The following is a 15,277-nucleotide window of genomic DNA, read 5'->3' on the forward strand; positions in this document are numbered from 1 at the left end:
GCTGCATAGTGTGTGTGACTAAGCAATGCTTGTGCTGCTTGCTGTGTGCACACGGGTGAGCATTAAGTGCTTGTGCTTTTTATATACAATCCATCATGTAAAGCTTGTGCCATAGTGTCAGTCCTGCTCTGATTGTGTAAGAGAACATGGAGAGCTTTTGCTTCTTGGTATGTGCACGAGCAATGCAAAGCCTATGCTATTGTGTGTAAGAGCCAATGCCTAGCCTGTGTTGCTGTTTAATAGGAAGGCAGGAGGCCTCCAAGAATGGGATGTTTAATAAAACAAGAGGAAATGAGAGCACAATGGCAGTGGGGAATTGGCAAAGCAAAGTGTGATAGATGGGGCAGAAAATGTAAACAAAAGTATGCAGGACAAAGCAAATGCAGAATTAGTAAAAACGGTTTTTAAAAAAAAATCAAAGCTTAATGGTCAATATTTGAATGCAAGTAGTATTTATAATAAGATTGTTGACAGTAAGTTTAATCAATTGCCATCACAGAGACTTGGTTGCAGGGTGACCAGGTATGGGTGCTCAATATTCCAGGTTATAGAATGTTCCAAAAGAACAGACAAAAAGGAAAAGGAGATAGGCTAGTGTTATTAATCAAGGAAGGTATCAGAGTGAAGTTGAGTTGTGATATAAAGGCAGTGAATAATAATGTAGAATTGGTTTGGGTTGAAATCATGAATAGCAGGGAAAAGAAGATGCAGATGGGAGTCCTCTATAGGCCCTCAAAATGTAACCTCTTGATAGGGCAGAGCATAAATAGGTAAATATCTAGGACATGTTTGAAGGCAACTGCAATTGTCATTGGAAGATTTTAATCTACATATTGATTGAATGAACCAAACTGGCAAGAGTATAAGAGAAGAAGAATTTGTGTAGTGTGTCAGGGATTCCTTCTTAGAACTGTGTGTAATGGAATCTACCCAGGAACAGGCTATTTTAGATTTGATCATGTGCAATGAGGAAGGATTAAGAAGAGATCTAATAGGTAAAGCTCCCCTTAGGAGGTAATGACCACAATGTAATTGAAGTCCAGGTGCAGTTTGAGGATGAACACCACAGGACCAAAACCAATGTCTTTAACTTAAATGAGGGAAATTATAATGGTATGAAGGTAGATTTGTCTAAGATGGATTGGGAAAGTAAATGACAAGTCAGTGGATGAACAGTGGTAGCTATTCAAACAGCTGGTTCATAGCAGGAACTTATTCCCAATTAGAAAGAGGGATTCCATGAGAAAGAGGCACAATCTGTGGTTAACAAAGGAGATCAAACAGAATGTTAACTTGAAAGTAGCAAGGGCTGGTGACAGGCCAGAGGACTGGGAAGGTCTGGGGATCCAACTACAAAAGACTGAAAAGCTCATAAGAGGGGAGAATCGTAATTTTGGGAGAAAACTTGAGTTTAATATCAAAACAAATAATAAAGATTTTTACAGATGTACAAGTAGGAAGTAAGTTTGGGATCTCTAGAGAACAAGGCTGGTGAATTAATGACAGGAAACCAAGATATGGCATATATGTTAAATCAATTTTTTTTGCATCAGTGGAGGACACTGCAAACATCCCTAAGATGACAGATGGGCTAATTTCAAATAATGTGGTGGAACTTGTAAAAATCCCAACACAAGGGATAAAGTATTAGGGAGATATACAGAACTAAAGACAGATAAATCAATGGGACCTGATGGTCTGCACCCAAGGGTTTTAAAGAAGGTGGCTGCAGAGATAGTGGACACATTGGCTGTTTTCCAATTTAGTGAGTTTTGAAAAATTTCAACTTTGAAAAATTGTTCAAAAAGGAAGACAGAGGAAGGGAACTATAGACCAGTTAGTTTTACATCTACTGAATTGGTCAGATGCAAGAATCATTAATCTAAGAGGAAATAATCATTTAAGAAAATTCAATATGATCACATCTAGAAAATATGGTTTTATGAGAAGTAAATCATGTTTGGTAGATTTAAAATTCTTTTAGGATATGACAGGGAGAATTGATAGAGGAGAACCTTTAGATGTAGTGTATTTAGATCTCCAAAAGGCATTTGACAAGGTGCCATGTAAGAGGCTGGGATAGAAATTAAGTGCCTAATGTATTGGTGGAAGTATATTAGCATCGATTGGAAAATTGGCCATCACCTACAAAACAAAGTTGGAATACAGGTATCCTTTTCAGGCAGGAAGAATGCAAGTAGTGGAGTACCCCAGGGATTGGTTCTTGGCCTTCAATTTTATACCATTTTGTTCCCTTTTCCAGGTCATTAACATAAACGTGAGGTTTCCAAGTTTGGTGGTGATATGAAAATAGGTGGAAGAATGTGTTGTGATGAGGACATTACGATTCTACAACAGGTTACAGATAGATGGAATGAAAACTTGGCAAATGGAGTTTAACGTGGGAAGTGTCATGGACTTTGAGAGGAATCAAAAGGCAGGTTATTATTTAAATGGCAGAGTACAGAAGAGTGAAGTTCAGAAGGATCTAGACATTCGAGTGTGCGTGAATCACAATGTTTACAAGCAGGTCCAACAAATAGTTAATAAGGCAGACGAGAAAGGAGTTGGAGTTTAAGAATAAGGAGTTTTGTTACAGTTGTACAGGGTGTAGATGAAGCCACACCTAGAATATTGTGCACTGTTATGGTTCACTTATTTTAAGAAAAAAGGATATAGTAATATTGGAAGAAGTCTGAAAGAGATCCACCAGACTAATTCCTGGGATGTCCTGTCAAGAGAGGCTAGACAGTTTGGGTCTGTATTCTTTGAGGTTTATAAGAATGAGGTGTGATCTTACTCAATCTCCCGAGGAACTTCATAGGGTAGATGTTTTCTCTTGTGGAAGTGAGTAACAGGAGCAGCTCATTTAAAACTGAGGTACATAAAAATTTCTTTCCTCAGAGGTAGTGAATCTCTGGAATTCTCTGCCACAGAGGACAGTGAAGGCCAGATCATTAGATAGATAGATAAATATTTGAAAGATTAGGGAACTGGGACAAAAGGGGGGTTGAAGCTAGCATTGAATAGCAGGGCAGGCTTGAGGGTTCTGGTGGCCTACTTCTGCTTCTAGTTTCTTCTGTTCTTGTGTGACAGACAAAGGGCTTGGGTTGCTGTCTGTGGAAATACCACACAAATGTGTGCATGTGGTTGTGCACGTTAAGGAGTGGTGGGTCCTAGCAGTGATGCATTGTACGCACACTAGAGTGTGTGTATAAATGAAATATATATTGTCACGAACCAGCAACAAAAGAAACACACTGAGCACGATTCAGTGTTAAAAACTATTTTATTAATCACTACTTATGATAATATGTAAAATAAAAGTAAAAATGTTAGTATGTTAGAATTCAAAAATGTTAAACCTTGAACGTTAACCCCAAAACTAAACTCTTCGTGTGTGTGTGTGTGTGTGTGTGTGTGTGTGTGTGTGTGTGTGTGGCAAAGTCCAAAACTCCCAGTTCAGGAATGGTTCTTAAAGTTCAGTTCCGCAAGCCATAAGGTGAAACATGAGCAAGGGCTTCTTCAACAACCACCGTTGTCTGAAGATAAGACGTAGACGTAGAGAAACACAGAGAGAGTAAATACGAAATCCAAATGTTCCACGATGGAACTCAAACGACACTTCAGGGTTTACTCGGTAGTGACTTCCTCACCCCGAAAAGCATCCGAATCGTGGTCGTCCACACATAAATACCCGTTTCCTTCTACAGGTCAGCAACAAAGTGAACTCCACCGGATTACTTCCAACTTCCATACATGGATTTCTATGGCAAACACAGTTATTGTTTCTCATCCATCGATAGAGAAAACAAGCAGGCTGGTGTCTCTCTCCCTTCTCTCTCTCTCTCTCCTTCTTCTTCTTCTGCTAACTTCTTCAACAACGTCATTACGTCCTTTATCTTCTATTGACGTCAGCACGCCCCACACACACACACACACACACACACACACACACACACTCTCTCTCTATCTTAAAGGGACTTTCACTGAGTCCGTAACAATATATACACACAATTTCTAGTGTTTATTTTTTTGTTAACCTACAATTATCAGGCAATTGTATTTTACTTCTGGGAAATTCTCAGCTGTTTCATTTGGGAGGCTATCAAGCAGAACAGTAAGATTCCACACAAGTGTAGCTGTATTATTAACTTTGTGCACACCACTGTTGACTAACTCTAAACACTTTATTAATGGCAAGACTTGGAAGAACAGCAGTTCAGTTCAATACAGGACAACTCAAATACAAGTCCAAAAAATGCTTGAAAAGAAATCACTTTTATTAAATACCATACAGTTGCCTTTCCATTGTGCCAGAACCTTTTAAATTCAGGTATTCCTGGCCCAACATCATCAATCACTGCATTTAACAGAGGGCAACACATCTGCATGGACAAGTGCATTCACCCCTTCACATTAGTAAAACTTCTGATCTTTCCAGTTTTCTCCCATCTTCTCACTATGTTCTTGCACATTGTTGTGAATGCATGCCCAGGTGCCTGCTTTGGAAAGCAGGCGTTTACCTGTAAAGATTTTACAAAATGTCACTTTTTTATCTCTAAACTCTTTCAAAGTCTGATTCTATTATGTAATTATTGAATATCAAAATTTATCAATAGAGTTGACTCTCACACTGCCATTGAACAGTGGTTTAGGCCTTGGAATTTCCTCAGTTCAATTGCAGCAATGTACAGAATAAACTGAAGAATGAAAAATCTCAAATACAACTATGACTGATTGCGCTAAAACCAGCACGTACAAATTGATGAACAGGCACCTCCCTTAAAAGACTGCGGAAAAAAAAAATACCATAAGCACTCGCATGGAAATAAGGGCAATTAATGTTGGATTATTTGTAATAATGGCTCTGCTGATTTAACTATCTTCTTGCTTGCAAGCAAATAAAGCATTGATTTATGGTTCACTTAAGCCTGCCATAATGCATAGTTTATCAAACAATTATGCACAAGAAAGATGACAAATATCATGTGAACAAGTTAAACGAATTCTATAAAATTTTGAAATGTTCATGATTTTTAATTTGTTTGTGGTATGTGGGTGGCATTGGCAGAGCTGAAATTTGTCCATCCCTAATTGTCATGTGGATGCTGGCAGCAAAGCATCCCCTTGAACCTCTGCAGCATTCCAACGATGCTGCTGTGTTTGGAAGTTCCAGATAAGGACCCATGTTTCTGAAGGGGTATTTCCAAGTCGTGACAAAGTACAACATGGAGGGGTACCTGTAGGTGGTGGTATTCCCATGCACTTGTTGCCTTTACCACTCAGGAGGACAAAGGTTTAGAAGTTACTGAGGAAGTCGTCATTTTATTGATGGTACACCCTGCAGCCATGGAGCAACACAATACCAACAAATTCTTGTTTGGAAACACCTCTTACCTTCCTCATCCCCCAGACATTGGAGGTGGTGCTGGACCTCCTCCATGATTTACTCGACCCATTCTTCTCCGTGGAGCTCCAGGAGGACTGTTTTGAAAAAAAAGTCACCTGATTTACAAAATGAAAATTGAAATAATAGGGCACATGTACTACAAGGGAGCAGAAGTATCATAGAACATTACAGCACAGTACAGGCCCTTCGTCCCACGATGTTGTGCCGACATTTTATCCTGCTCTAATATCTATCTAACCCTTCCCTCCCACATAGCCCTCCATTTTTCTACCATTCATATGTCTATCTAAGAGTCTCTTAAATGTCCCTAATGTATCTGCCCCCCACAACCTCTGCCGGCAGTGTGTTCCACACACCCACCACTCTGTGTAATTAAAAAAAAACTTATACCTTCCTCCAATCACCTTAAAATTATGCCCCCTCATGTTAGCCATTTTCTTCCTGGGTAAAAAGTCTGACTGTCCAGTCGATCTATGCCTCTTATTATCTTGTACACCTCTATCAAGTCACCTCTCATCCTCTTCTCCAAAGAGAAAAGCCCTAGCTCACTCAATCTATCCTCGTAAGACATGCTCTGTACATAATACTCTGAAATCGCACTGCGCAATTTCTAACAAGCAACCTAAAATATCAGTATTTAAGGTTCCACTTACCAACCTACTTTAACATTTAAAGATTTATTCCAAGAATAACTTGCATCCTTGACTTTAGTCTAATATTTCAATCAGTATACTGGCAGAAGAAAGTAAATTATGACTGACATTTTACCATCATTTTTAATACCTGCTTGAAAGCTTTTAAGACAGTTAAGAAGAAATGATTTTAAGAGTTTACAAAACCAATGTTTTACAAATGCAAATTTTGTATTGGAAATAGAAGCAAGTGTGGGCCATTCGTGCCCTCGTGTCTGCTTCAGCACTTAAGATCATGACTATCTTTTATCCCTGAGCTTCACTTTCCTATATTAATCCCATCTTCCTTGATTTCCATAATATCCAAAACCATCTTGAATCAACTCAGTGGGTGAGTCTCTTCAGACCTCTTGGGTGAAGAAATTTCTCCTCGTCTCAGTCCTGGAAAACCCACCCCCTTATTTTGAGTTTGTGACTTCTGATTCTGGGCACCCTTACATTATTCCTGCATCGATCCTGTCAAGCACCATGAGAATTTTGAATGTTCCAATGTGATCAACCCTTGTTCTTAACTCGAGAGCATAAAAGCCCAGACTGTTTCATGCCACCTTCCATCCCTGGAGAGAGTCTGCTGAACCCTCAGTGCACTGCCTCTGTTGCAGTTGTAACCAGCCTTAGGGATCAGACATCCTTAATATGTCTGATATTAGGGATATCAGACACAGTATTTCAGGTGCAATCTCACTAAAGTCCTATTATTACAGTAAGCATTCCTTATACTGGCATTGAAGGCCAAAACAGTATACTTTCAGTGATTCATATACAAGAACATGCAGGTCCCTCTGAACGCCCTTTAATTTCTCACCATTTAAAAAAAAAATCTCCACTTTCCTATCAACGTGGACAATTTCACGTTTTTCCACATTATATTCTGCCTGCCACATCTACACCCACTTATTTACCTTGTATATATACCCCAAAGCTCCTCCTCGCAACCCACACTGCCACCCAGCTTTGTATCATTGCTAAACCTGGATCTATTACACATGACATCCAGTCATCCAGATCAATGATATAAATAGTGAACAGCCAGGGCACCAGAGCTGATTTTCCCAGCACCCCATTAGTCTCCTAACCTGGAAACCATGCATTTTTTTTTAAAAACTGTTCTCTGTCCATTAATCCACAGGTTACTCACAATCCCATTGCTATGATAAACTGAGTTGCTTATGCCCTGCAATAAACATCTTAGCTGATATATCAGAGGCCACCTTTACCTATGGAAATAAACTCCTTATGAACTTCCATTTTCAGTAAAGTATGTGCAAGGAGAGATTCAAAAGAACAATGAAAAATGTTTTAATTAAAATAAACATTCTCTGCTTTCTTTAACTTCGAATTACCCTCTTCCATCGTCGGGTCTACCCCAGGACGTCTGACTTCCAGTTGTTTTGTAGTCAGTTCCGGCTGGATTGAACAATGTTCGAAAGCTAAATGTAAAAAAAAGTACTTTCAGTAGAAATATTGCATATCTAGGAAAAAAAATGACAGTACACATTGATACTTACAAGAAAGAAACAAACTCCACTATTCCCCAGAAAAACTGAATGATTGATGATAAACTCCATGGTGCTTGACTCCTGTTATCCACGACTTGCCCTGCAAAAGAATGCAATAGTGTTTGTACACTTCAGTCAGTATACAATAACGCAACAAAAAAAAATTCAAGTGAACACTTAAATGTTCTAGTCCCCTTTAATCTCAATATACGATGCTCAATTCAAATTCTATAATGCAGTTACATAACTGGTGTGGAATAAATATAATTTTGACCTTTCTTCAGGAGGCTGTGCTACAAAGCTCATCTAATCAAAATTACTCCTTTTGCAAAACTTTGTCTTTCCAACATGGTTATGAATATCGATACCTTATAGAATTATTCTAGGCAGCACCGAGCATGTTAATCAATGTAGCAACTTGCCTCTAGGATAAAAAACACTTTTGCATAGGAAGATTTTGGAAGTACCTCTCTAAAACATTAAATACTAGTAGACCATGCAGCTCACAAAAAAAGGTCCATTTTGTGCTTTGGAGTCGCTCTTGTTTCAGTCATCTACATGGCACCAATCCAAAAAGCATGCCCCTTGCACAGCGAACATGCCACCTCCTCCGGTGCAGCAGTGCCCAGACAGGGGAGAGAAGCTGCGCCGTGGTCATGACTACTGGCAGCGCCTGGCTGTGTTTTGCTTCAAACAGGAAATAGCCGCACAGTCGGTGTGGGACGGCGTGGTCCCGCAGGCAAAAACAGTCCAGCCGACCCGCCTCCACAACATTCCATTAATTATCGTGCCCCTGGATACGAGACAATATACACAACCCCGTCTAACCCCCATCACGCCAAAGATATTTGCTTCTCACCATTGGACACGTACACCATTCTCCGTCCTTTTACCGTTGTATCCGGTTTCTCTTCGGTTCCTTCCGTCTACGCAGAAGGTGATAGAGCGCTTTCACAATCGCCATCTTTGAAAGCACTACTTCCGGTTGTGTTGCAATAAAGATAAACGCGTGGATTAAAGCAAGATCCTTGTAAGCAAAGGAAAAGCCTTTGCAAACCAACCCTTTCCCCGATTAACTCAGCTGTAAAAAAAACTTTTCCTGTTATATTAAAAGCAAAATTTTACAAATGTTGAAAATGTGAAATGATAAATGCTAGAAATTCACAGGGGGGTCAGGTGCCATCTGTGGACAGGTTATCTGAGTTAATGTTTCAAATCGATGATCTCTCATCAGGAAAATTAACTCAGTTTCGCTCTGCACAAATGCTCTCTTGTCTCCTGAGTGCTTCCAGTATTTTCTGTTTTATTTCTGATTAGATATGTCTTGAGTATCTGCAATCTGTACGTTTCTCTTTCCAATCCTACACTTATTTGAATCTAGGTACATAGCGTCACAAGCAACACATAAAATGCTGGAAGAACTCAGCGGGTCAGGCAGCATATATGGAGGGAAATGGACAGTCGACATTTCTGGCCAAAACCCTTCCTCAGGACTGGAAAGAAAGAGAGGAGATATCCAATATAAAAGGGTGCGAGGAGGGGTGGAGCGAGATCTGGCAGGTGATAGGTGAATCCGGGCGAGAGGCAGAAGATAAGGCCAGATGCTGATTAGAGGAACAGAACCACATATTCCGCCTTGGTAGTCTCCAACCTGATGACATGAACATCGATCCCTCCACCTTACGGTAACCACTCCCCTCCGTCCCCCCTTTATTTTCCCTTATCCCACTGGCCCCTGTACCCCTTCTCTTTCACCTCCTCCACCCTCTCTATCTGCCCATCACCCACACATTCCTCCGTCTGGTTTCCCTCCTCTCATCCTTCCCTTTATTCCTTGGTCCACTCTCCTCTCCTATCAGATTCCATCTTCTTTGGCCCTTTGTCACTTCCATCTATCACCTCCTAGCTTCTGACATCATCCCCCTCCCCCACCTGCCTATCTTCCCCCCTCACCTGGATTCACCTATCACCCACCAGCTCTCACTTCCCCCTCCCCCACCCTTCTTATACTGGCTATCGCCCCTCTTTCCAGTCCTGATGAAGGGTTTTGGTCCAAAACGCCAACTGTCCATTTCCCTCCATAGACGCTGCCTGACCTGCTGAGTTCCTCCAGCATTTGTGTGTTGCTCCAGATTTCCAGCATCTGCAGTCTCTCTTGTGTCTCCACATAGTGTCACAATGCATATTTGCCACTAAAGTTATTTGTAAAGACCAACCAGTCAATGTCGTTTGAACAATGGTTCTGCCATCTTGGGATTATGGCTGATTCCTCCATCCTCAATTCATTTTCTGGCCTGATTCCCTCATCACCCTTGAATTTAATAGTGTCCAAAAATCAAATTCCACTATGATTATAAGAGGCAACTCGACGTCCATATTCACAAGGTTAATGAATTCCAAAAAGTTACAACCCTCTGAGGAAAGATTTTTTTCTTATTTCAGATCCTTTTCCTGTGGTTATACCCCCCTGCCCTGGTATCTCCAGCCAGAGGAATTAACTTCACAGTATTTGCCCTATTAATTCCTCTCAGCCCCCTTGAGCTTGCTCCACCATTTAATAAGATTATGGCCAATCTGATTGCAACTTTAACTCCTCATTCCAGTCCACTTGCAGTAACTTTTCATTCCCTTGTGAACAACCTATCAACCTCTGTGTTCAAAATATTCAAATACCCTTTGAGGAAGAGTGTTCGAAAGATCATAAGAAAGTAGAAGCAAGGCCCTTCAAGTTTACCTCTCCCCCCCCCCCAATTGAGTATGATCGTGGTTGATCCATGATGGTCTCAACTCCTTTCTGTGAGACATCTCCTCCTAATACTCAATACCTCTATGTTTGTGATTCTCCCACTAATAACATCTCAACTTCTATCCTGTCATGCTGACTTAAGATCATATACATTTAATTAAGGCCACCCCTCATTCTTCTAAACTCCCAAGAGATACACACCCAAACTGTCCAACCTCACTTGATGGGACCTCCCTCTCATCCCAGGAATTAGCTTGCTGAATCTCCTTTGGACTGCCTCCAATGCTACTGTGTCCTTTTTCAGATAAGGGATCCAAAACTGTGCACAGTATTCTGGGTGTGGCCTCTGTAACAAAACTGTACAACTGTAACAAAACCTCCCTATTCTTAAACTCCAACCCCTCTGCAATAAAGGCCAAAATGTCCTTTGCCTTCTTAATGACTTGTTGGGCATGCCTATAAATATATTGTGTTTCATGCATAAGGACATTTAGATCCCACTGAATGTCACTGTTTTGTGCTTTCTTTCCAGTTAGCTGGTAATCTGCCTTTTGATTCCTTTTACCAAAATACATGAACTCCAACTTCCCACATTAAACTCCATTTGCCAAGTTTTCACCCAATCACTCAATCTGTATCCTGTACTCATCACAACATACCATTCCACCTATTTTTGTATCATCAGCAAACTTCTAGACCTTACATTTTGTTCCCTCCTCCAGGTCATTAATGTAAATAGTAAACAATTGAAGGCCAAGAACCAATCCTTGGGGTACTCCACTACTTACCACCTTCCTGCCTAAAAAGGACCTTCTTATTCCAACTTTTTGCTTTCTTTGTGATGCCAGTCGATGCCAGTACTTGCTCCAATACCTTGGGCTCTAAATTTATATACCAGCCTCTTATGTGGCACCTTTTGGAAATATAAATACACTACACCTACAGGTTTCCCTCATCAACCCTCCCTGTCAAACCCTTACAGAACTTGAGCAAATTTGTCAAACATGACTGGTGTTTCATACAATCATGTTGACTAGGTTTGATTATATTCAGCTTTGTCTACCTTTAGCCCTGTGTGTTTCCCTAATATTTTATCCCTTGTGATTGGGATTTTTTACAAGTCCCTCCCTGTTATTTGAAATTAGCCCATCTGTTATCTTAGGGATATTTGCAGTGTCCTCTACAGTAAAGACTGATCCAAAAAATTGATTCAAAATATCTGCCATTTCTTTGTTTCTTTTAATGATTCACCAGCCTCATTCTCTAGGGGTTCCACACCTATCTTAGCCACCTTCTTCCTATTTATATGTCCACAGAAACTCTTACTGTCTGTTTTGATGTTACCTGCAAGTTTCCTCTCAAGATCAATATTCTCCCAGCTTTTGAGCTTTTTAGTCTTTCACTGCTGGATCCTAAAAACTTCACCGTCCTCTGGTCTACCCCTTGGCCCTTGCCACTTTGTATGCCATACTTTTCAATTTAACATTATCCTAGACCTCCATTGATTGTTCCCCTTTTTCATGGAATCCCTCTTTGTAATTAGGATAAATTCCTGCCGAGTGTTATGGACTAGCTTTTTGAATATCTGCCACTTTTCATCTACAGACCTGTCTCAGCTTATTTTCCCAGTCCACGTAGGACAACTCCACCTTCATTGCATTGTAATTGCCCTTATTTAATTTGAAGACATTTGGTTTTGGTCCTGCAGTGTTCACCCTCAAACTGCATCTGGAATTCTATCCAAATGTGGTCACTACCTCCTAGGGGATCTTTAGCCACAAGATCTCTTATTAATCTTTCTTAAACGATGAGACATAGTACAGGAAGGAGACAGATGACCTAGTGGAATGGTGTCAGGACAACAACCTTTCCCTTAATGTCAACAAAGCAAAAGAACTGGTAATTGACTTCAGGAAGCGGGGTGATGCACACACTCCTGTTTACATCAATTGTGCTAAGGTCAAGATAGTTGAGAACTTCAAATTCCTCGGAATAAACATCAGCAAAAGCTTGTCCTGGTCCGACCACATAGATGCCAGGGCAAGAAAACGCTCCAGCGCCTCTACTTCCTCAGGAGGTTAAAAAAATTTGGCAAGTCCCTGTGGACCCTCACCAATTTTTATAGATGCACCATAGAAAGCATCCTATCCGGATGCATCATGGCTTGGTATGGCAACTGCTCTGCCCGAGACTTCAAGAAACTGCAGAGAGTTGTGGACACAGCTCAGCACATCACGAAAACCTCCCCTCCATGGACTCTGTCTGCACTTCTCGCTACTTTGGTAAAGCAGCCAACATAATCAAAGACCCCTCCCACCCTGGACATTCTCTCTTCTCCCCCCTCCCATTGGGCAGAGGATACAAAAGCCTGAAAGCACATACCACCAGGTTCAGGGACAGCTTCTATCCCGCCGTTATAAGACTATTGAACAGACTTCTTATACGATAAAATGGACTCTTGACCTCATAATCTACCTTGCCATGACCTTGCACCTTATTGTACGCCCACACTGCACTTTCTCTGTAACTGTAACACTATATTCTGCATTCTGTTATTGCTTTTTCCTTGTACTATCTCGATGTACTGATGTGATGAGTTATCTGTAGGAATGGCATGCAAAACAAAGTTTTTCACTGTACCTCAGTACATGTGACAATAATAAACCAATTCACCAATTTTGCTCATGACCAAACCTAAAATATTCTGTTCCTAGATAGTTTCTGTAACATACTGTTCAACGAAGCAATCTCTGACACTTTGCACAAATTCTTCTTCTATGATACCCTTGCCAGTTTGGTTTGCGTAATCAATACATAAATTAAAATCTCCCATGACAATTGCAGTTCCCTCAAACATGCCCTATATATTTCCCAATTTATGCTCTGCCCTATTAAGAGGTGACAATTTGGGGGGCTGTAGAGTACTCCTACCCTTCTCTTCTTTCCCCTGCTATTCATGATTTCAACCCAAATCAATTCTACTTATTATCCACTGCTCCTATATCACAACTTAACAGAGCTATGATACCCTCCTTGATTAACAAACGTCTGAGAGAAATTTTTTTTTGTTTTGTCTCTTTCCCAAACAGGGACCCTTTATTTTTAAAAGTGACCCCTAACTCTAGATTCTCCAACAAGAGGAAACTTCTTCTCATCCACCCTGTCATAATCTCTCAGGATCTAATATATTTTAGTCAACTCTTCTCTCATTCTTCTTGTGGATACAAGCCTAGTGGATACAAGCCTAGCATACTCACCTCTTGAGCTGAATGTTGATCCAACAGCAATAGAACAAGAAAGATTGTAGTGGTATATGATTGTAAATGATATTGTGGTGTCTTCGTGGTCTGGGGATGTACTGCATTAGATGTCAATTGTTGTTCAGACTTCACTGTAGAGTCCTGCATGGTGTATAACCTGGCTAACATGAGACAACAGCTGGTGCCTGAGGAAGAGGTGTCAGAAGACCCAGAGCTGAAGGGTCAGGAAACACTAGAAGACCAGCAGGAGGAGGAGGTTCAGGAGGTTGATGGAGGCTGTTCTTGTGCAACATCATAAGCTTCGTTATCCTGCTGACTGAAGGAGGGAGCCAGTGTCACACAGGCAGTAAATGATTCTCTAAAGAGAGACAATTTTCATGAAAACCAACCACTATCGTTGCTCTCCCTACAAAAGAAATGATTGTATTCATTACCGCCACCAACACATTGCAACAATAAACAGCTGAGAAATCCCAGATTATATGTAATATCCCCTTACATGCTGCTTTGCAAGGTCACCTGTACTACTTATAACACTGATATTAATTCATCCCAGCTCTCATTACTTTAGTGTTTTGACACAACATCTTGACATTTCCTAATGAATAGCACTTGCTGAAAGTCTTCTGACCTCTACAAAAAATTCATTTTCTCTGGAGAAGCTCCACTTTGCAGACTTTAACAATTGTTGAGAGCTTTCACATGTTGGCCTCCTAATCAACATTAATATGAATATTCATCATTATAACCAATGAAGCTGAGAGTAATGCACATCATAAAAAGAGGACATTGGCATGCAAGGGAAAGGAGATGTACTGAAGAACTAACAAATTCATGGCGTGTATAAAAGATAATTTTTTAGATCAGTATGCTAAGAAAGCAATGAGGGAACAGGCTATTTTAGTTCTCAAATTGTGCAATGAGAAAGGGTAAATTAAGAAACTGATAGTTAAGGGGAAGAATAATCATAAAAATGAAAGAATTATATGTAAAGATAGGAAGTGATTTGGTTCAAATTGAAGCCATGGTCTTAAACAAAGCAAACCACCAAGGTACAAGGCATGAGTTAGCTATGGTAGTGTTGGAAAACCATGGTAGTGTTGTGAAGAAGCAATGGCTAACATTAAAAGAATGGATACATTTTACAAGTACAAATTTCTCTTAAAGGCATAAAAACCCAACAGGAAATGTGATCCAGCTGTGTGTGGTTAACAAGAGAAGTTAAATAGATTATTAGAATAAAGGAAACGGCTTCTAATGTCAGATAGAGCAGTAAGCCTGAGGGTTTGGAAAATTTCAGGATTCAAGGAAGGAGGGCCAAGAAATTGTTAAGGAAAGGGAAAATAGAATACGAGATAGCTATACAAAAATGAAAAAGTTGAGCTAAAGTTAAAGTGCGTCCCTTACAACCGGAGACTGGAGGAATTATATTGGGGAAAATTAAAATGGCAGAGAAATTAAACACATGTTTTGAGTCATTCATGGAAAAAGACACAGAAAAGGTTCTGGAAATAATAGAGAATAGTAGGTCCAGAGTGAATCGAGAGCGCAAAGAAATTAGCATTTGTAAAGAATTAGTCTGTAAAAATTAATGGGACTGATAAGAAATAAATCCCAGGACCTGCACCCTAGACTTTTGAAGAAGATGGATATGAAGATAATGGTTC

The 15,277-nt window shown here is 40.2% G+C and overlaps 1 protein-coding gene across 2 annotated transcripts; it reads right to left on the bottom strand.

The window, feature by feature from the left end:
• Positions 1-5,396: 5,396 nt before the first annotated feature.
• Positions 5,397-8,538, bottom strand: selenok (selenoprotein K). 2 transcript variants are annotated; one of them, XM_052017851.1, is made up of 4 exons: positions 8,464-8,538; positions 7,614-7,704; positions 7,449-7,535; positions 5,397-5,487 (listed from the first exon to the last, which is right to left on the bottom strand). In XM_052017851.1, exons 1-4 carry the CDS (start codon positions 8,480-8,482, stop codon positions 5,397-5,399), a joined length of 288 nt encoding a protein of 95 aa, XP_051873811.1. In that variant the 5' UTR covers positions 8,483-8,538. The 2 variants fall into 2 exon arrangements, with proteins under 2 accessions (XP_051873811.1, XP_051873812.1); XM_052017852.1 differs by having other exon boundaries at positions 5,406-5,487.
• Positions 8,539-15,277: the final 6,739 nt, after the last annotated feature.

This window comes from Pristis pectinata, chromosome 6 (assembly GCF_009764475.1).
Source record: "Pristis pectinata isolate sPriPec2 chromosome 6, sPriPec2.1.pri, whole genome shotgun sequence".
In the NCBI taxonomy this organism is placed as follows: Eukaryota; Metazoa; Chordata; class Chondrichthyes; order Rhinopristiformes; family Pristidae; genus Pristis; species Pristis pectinata.